This window comes from Salmo salar, unplaced genomic scaffold, assembly GCF_905237065.1.
Source record: "Salmo salar unplaced genomic scaffold, Ssal_v3.1, whole genome shotgun sequence".
Classification (NCBI taxonomy): domain Eukaryota; kingdom Metazoa; phylum Chordata; class Actinopteri; order Salmoniformes; family Salmonidae; genus Salmo; species Salmo salar.
Genome location: NW_025547670.1, coordinates 60001 through 65000, shown reverse-complemented (window position 1 = coordinate 65000; position 5000 = coordinate 60001). Strand labels below are relative to the sequence as shown.

Here is a 5000-nt window from a genome sequence, read left to right as displayed (position 1 = left end):
ATTACTACGGAGGCGGAGCCAGTGGACAGTAACTACAGCCTGTGGTTCAGGAGGGTCGTCTGGACTCAGACGCTCAAAGTTGACAACGAGCTCTGTGTCACCATGCATTATAACCAGGTATAACAACACTATGATGCATTATAACCAGGTGTAACAACCAGCTCTGCCTTATGATGCATTATAACCAGGTATAATAACACTATGATGCATTAAAACCAGGTATAATAACCAGCTCCGCCTTATGATGCATTATAACCAGGTATAATAACACTATGATGCATTATAACAAGGTATATTAACACTATGATGCATTATAACCAGGTATAATAACCAGCTCTGCCTTATGATGCATTTTAACCAGGTATAATAACACTATGATGCATTATAACCAGGTATAACAACCAGCTCTGCCTTATGATGCATTATAACCAGGTATAGCAACACTACGATGCATTATAACCAGGTATAACGCTATGATGCATTATAACCGGGTATAATAATCAGCTCTGCCTTATGATGCATTATAACCAGGTATAATAACTAGCTCTGCCTTATGATGCATTATAACCAGGTATAATAACCAGCTCTGCCTTATGATGCATTATAACCAGGTATAAAAACACTATGATGCATTACAGGCAGGTATAACAACACTATGATGCATTATAACCAGGTATCGCAGCACTATGATGCATTATAACCAGGTATAACTCTATGATGCATTATAAACAGTTAAGCCAAACTAAGACAGCAGTGTTATTAAAAGTCATAATGAAACATGTTCTCAGAATGTTATTTTAATTACCTTCAAATAACCTATCATTTCTGTTCTCAGAACGTTAATAAAACCTCCCAGGAAAACGTTCAGGGAACCGTAGTAAAACGTTCTCAGAACCTCCCAGGAAAACGTTCAGGGTACCGTAGTAAAACGTTCTCAGAACCTCCCAGGGAAAACGTTCAGGGAACCGTAGTAAAACGTTCTCAGAACCTCCCAGGAAAACGTTCAGGGAACCGTAGTAAAACGTTCTCAGAACCTCCCAAGGAAAACGTTCAGGGAACCGTAGTAAAACGTTCTCAGAACCTCCCAGGAAAACGTTCAGGGAACCGTAGTAAAACGTTCTCAGAACCTCCCAAGGAAAACGTTCAGGGAACCGTAGTAAAACGTTCTCAGAACCTCCCAGGAAAAACGTAGTTCCCAGAACCGATTGGGAAACCAAAAACGTACATTCCCACATCTTCCATGGAACCAGATATGTTAGCTGGGAAGGCGCCTGGTGGACGATAGATTGGTTCTGGTATTTACTAGGATCCCCTTTAGTATCAGCTTCTCTTCCTTCAGGTCCACAAGAAACACAGTACAGAACTTTATTAGTCATGGACTGAAATACATTTAACACGTCTCATATAGCCTACATACAGTTGAAGTCTGAAGTTTACATACACCTTTGCCAAGTACAAGTAGCTTCTTCCTTGCTGAGCGGCCTTTCAGGTTATGTCGATATAGGACTCGTTTTACTGTGGATATAGATTTCTTTTGTACCTGTTTCCTCCAGCATCTTCACAAGGTCCTTTGCTGTTGTTCTGGGATTGATTTGACCTTTTCGCACCAAAGTACGTTCATCTCTAGGAGACAGAACGCGTCTCCTTCCTGAGCGGTGTGACGGCTGCCTGGTCCCATGGTGTTTGTACTGGCGTACTATTGTTTGTACAGATGAACGTGGTACCCTCAGGCGTTTGGAAATCGCTCCCAAGGATGAACCATGACTTGTGGAGGTCAATAATTTATTTTCTGAGGTCTTGGCTGATTTCTTTTGATTTTCCCATGATGTCAAGCAAAGAGGCACTGAGTTTGAAGGTAGGCCTTGAAATACATCCACAGGTACACCTCCAATTGACTCAAATGATGTCAATTAGCCTATCAGAAGCTTCTAAAGCCATGACATCGTTTTCTGGAATTTTCCAAGCTGTTTAAAGGCACCAGTCAACTTAGTGTATGTAAACTTCTGACCCACTGGAATTGTGATACAGTGAATTATAAGTGAAATAATCTGTCTGTAAACAATTGTCGGGGGAAATTATTTGTGTCATGCACAAAGTAGATGTCCTAACCGACTTGCCAAAACTATATAGTTTGTTAACAAGAAATTTGTGGAGTGGTTGAAAAAACGAGTTTTAAATGATTCCCAACCTAAAGTGGATGTAAACTTCCGACTTCAACTGTACCAGTACATACACACAATACCTAGGTCTAATACATAATACAGGATATATAAAATGGCGGTGTCTCTTCACAGTCCCCTTTGTGCAGTAGAGGTGGCCGACAACTTGAACAGACAGTTCGTTATCATCGACACATCGATATCTCTCAGGACAGACCAATTCGATCGATCTGTCCTCAACTTTAAAGCCAGCAGAGATTGACATGCCCTCCGTGTTCATCGAAGTACGATACGTGCTGATTTGTTCTGTGCTGCCCCCCCCCCCGTGGGAATCGAACCCACAACCCTGGCATTGTCGCAGATGCAACCCTGGCAACCCACAACCCTGTTCTGGACCAACTGCAATTTACCTAGGGCAAGGAAACTACACATGACTACACAGCTGGGCAGTAGTCCAGGGAAAACAAAACTACACAGCTGGGCTGTAGTCCAGGGGCAACGAAACTACACAGCTGGGCTGTAGTCCAGGGGCAACAAAACTACACAGCTGGGCTGTAGTCCAGGGGCAACGAAAACTACACAGCTGGGCTGTAGTCCAGGGGCAACAAAACTACACAGCTGGGCTGTAGTCCAGGGAAAACAAAACTACACAGCTGGGCTGTAGTCCAGGGGCAACAAAACTACACAGCTGGGCTGTAGTCCAGGGGCAACAAAACTACACAGCTGGGCTGTAGTCCAGGGGCAACGAAAACTACACAGCTGGGCTGTAGTCCAGGGGCAACAAAACTACACAGCTGGGCTGTAGTCCAGGGGCAACAAAACTACACAGCTGGGCTGTAGTCCAGGGGCAACGAAACTACACAGCTGGGCAGTAGTCCAGGGGCAACGAAACTACACAGCTGGGCTGTAGTTCAGGGGCAACAAAAACTACACATGACCACACAGCTGGGCAGTAGTCCAGGGGTGACAAAACTACACAGCTGGGCAGTAGTTCAGGGGCAATGAAAACTACACAGCTGGGCAGGAGTCCAGGGGCAACGATACTACACAGCTGGGCAGTAGTCCAGGGGCAACAAAACTACACAGCTGGGCTGTAGTCCAGGGGAAACAAAACTACACAGCTGGGCTGTAGTTCAGGGGCAATGAAAACTACACAGCTGGGCTGTAGTCCAGGGGTGACAAAACTACACAGCTGGGCAGTAGTCCAGGGGTGACAAAACTACACAGCTGGGCAGTAGTTCAGGGGCAATGAAAACTACACAGCTGGGCTGTAGTCCAGGGGCAATGAAACTACACAGCTGGGCAGTAGTCCAGGGGCAACGAAAACCACACAGCTGGGCAGTAGTCCAGGGGCAACGAAACTACACAGCTGGGCAGTAGTTCAGGGGCAACAAAAACTACACATGACCACACAGCTGGGCAGTAGTCCAGGGGCAACAAAACTACACAGCTGGGAAGTAGTCCAGGGGCAACGAAAACTACACAGCTGGGCTGTAGTCCAGGGGCAACAAAACTACACATGACCACACAGCTGGGCAGTAGTCCAGGGGTGACAAAACTACACAGCTGGGCAGTAGTTCAGGGGCAATGAAAACTACACAGCTGGGCAGTAGTCCAGGGGCAACGAAACTACACAGCTGGGCTGTAGTCCAGGGGCAACAAAACTACACAGCTGGGCTGTAGTCCAGGGGCAACGAAACCACACAGCTGGGCAGTAGTCCAGGGGCAACAAAACTACACAGCTGGGCAGTAGTCCAGGGGCAACGAAACTACACAGCTGGGCTGTAGTCCAGGGGCAACGAAACTACACAGCTGGGCTGTAGTCCAGGGGCAACGAAACTACACAGCTGGGCAGTAGTCCAGGGGCAACAAAACTACACAGCTGGGCAGTAGTCCAGGGGCAACGAAAACTACACAGCTGGGCAGTAGTCCAGGGGCAACAAAACTACACAGCTGGGCAGTAGTCCAGGGGCAACGAAACTACACAGCTGGGCTGTAGTCCAGGGGCAACGAAACTACACAGCTGGGCTGTAGTCCAGGGGCAACGAAACTACACAGCTGGGCAGTAGTCCAGGGGCAACAAAACTACACAGCTGGGCAGTAGTCCAGGGGCAACGAAAACTACACAGCTGGGCAGTAGTCCAGGGGCAACGAAAACTACACAGCTGGGCTGTAGTCCAGGGGCAACGAAAACTACACATGACCACATTCTAGAACTAGTTACCCATTCAATAACTGACTGTAGCTCTATGTTAAACCTATTGCTAGTTACCCATTCTATAACTGACTGCAGCTCTATGTTAAACCTATTGCTCATTACCCATTCTATAACTGACTGCAGCTCTATGTTAAACCTATTGGTAGTTACCCATTCTATAACTGACTGCAGCTCTATGTTAAACCTATTGCTCGTTACCCATTCTACAACTGACTGCAGCTCTATGTCGTTAGTAAAAACAGAAAACATTAATGGCCCTAGTGTGGTGCCCTGCGGTACACCACACTCAACTGAATTTGCGTGAGGGAGGTTTTCTATTCAGGAAAAACCCCTCTGTGTTCTTTCTATTAGATAGGGAACTCTCAATCCCATAATACCCACGTTTTTAGGGAATTCTCAATCCCATAATACCCACGTTTTTAGGGAACTCTCAATCCCATAACACCCACGTTTTTAGGGAACTCTCAATCCCATAATAACCACGTTTTTAGGGAACTCTCAATCCCATAATAACCACGTTTTTAGGGAATTCTCAATCCCATAATAACCACGTTTTTAGGGAACTCTCAATCCCATAACACCCACGTTTTTAGGGAACTCTCAATCCCATAACACCCACGTTT

At 46.0% G+C, this 5000-nt stretch overlaps 1 protein-coding gene across 2 annotated transcripts in view; it reads left to right on the top strand.

The window, feature by feature from the left end:
* LOC123732150 (unconventional myosin-XV) overlaps positions 1-5000 on the top strand; it is a 46032-nt gene that overhangs the window by 27571 nt on the left and 13461 nt on the right. For both annotated transcript variants that reach the window (XM_045711497.1, XM_045711498.1), the window contains one exon: positions 1-117. This exon is cut by the window's left edge and continues 44 nt beyond it. In XM_045711497.1, coding sequence (XP_045567453.1) covers positions 1-117 — 117 coding nt within the window. The remainder of the gene's footprint in view (positions 118-5000) is intronic.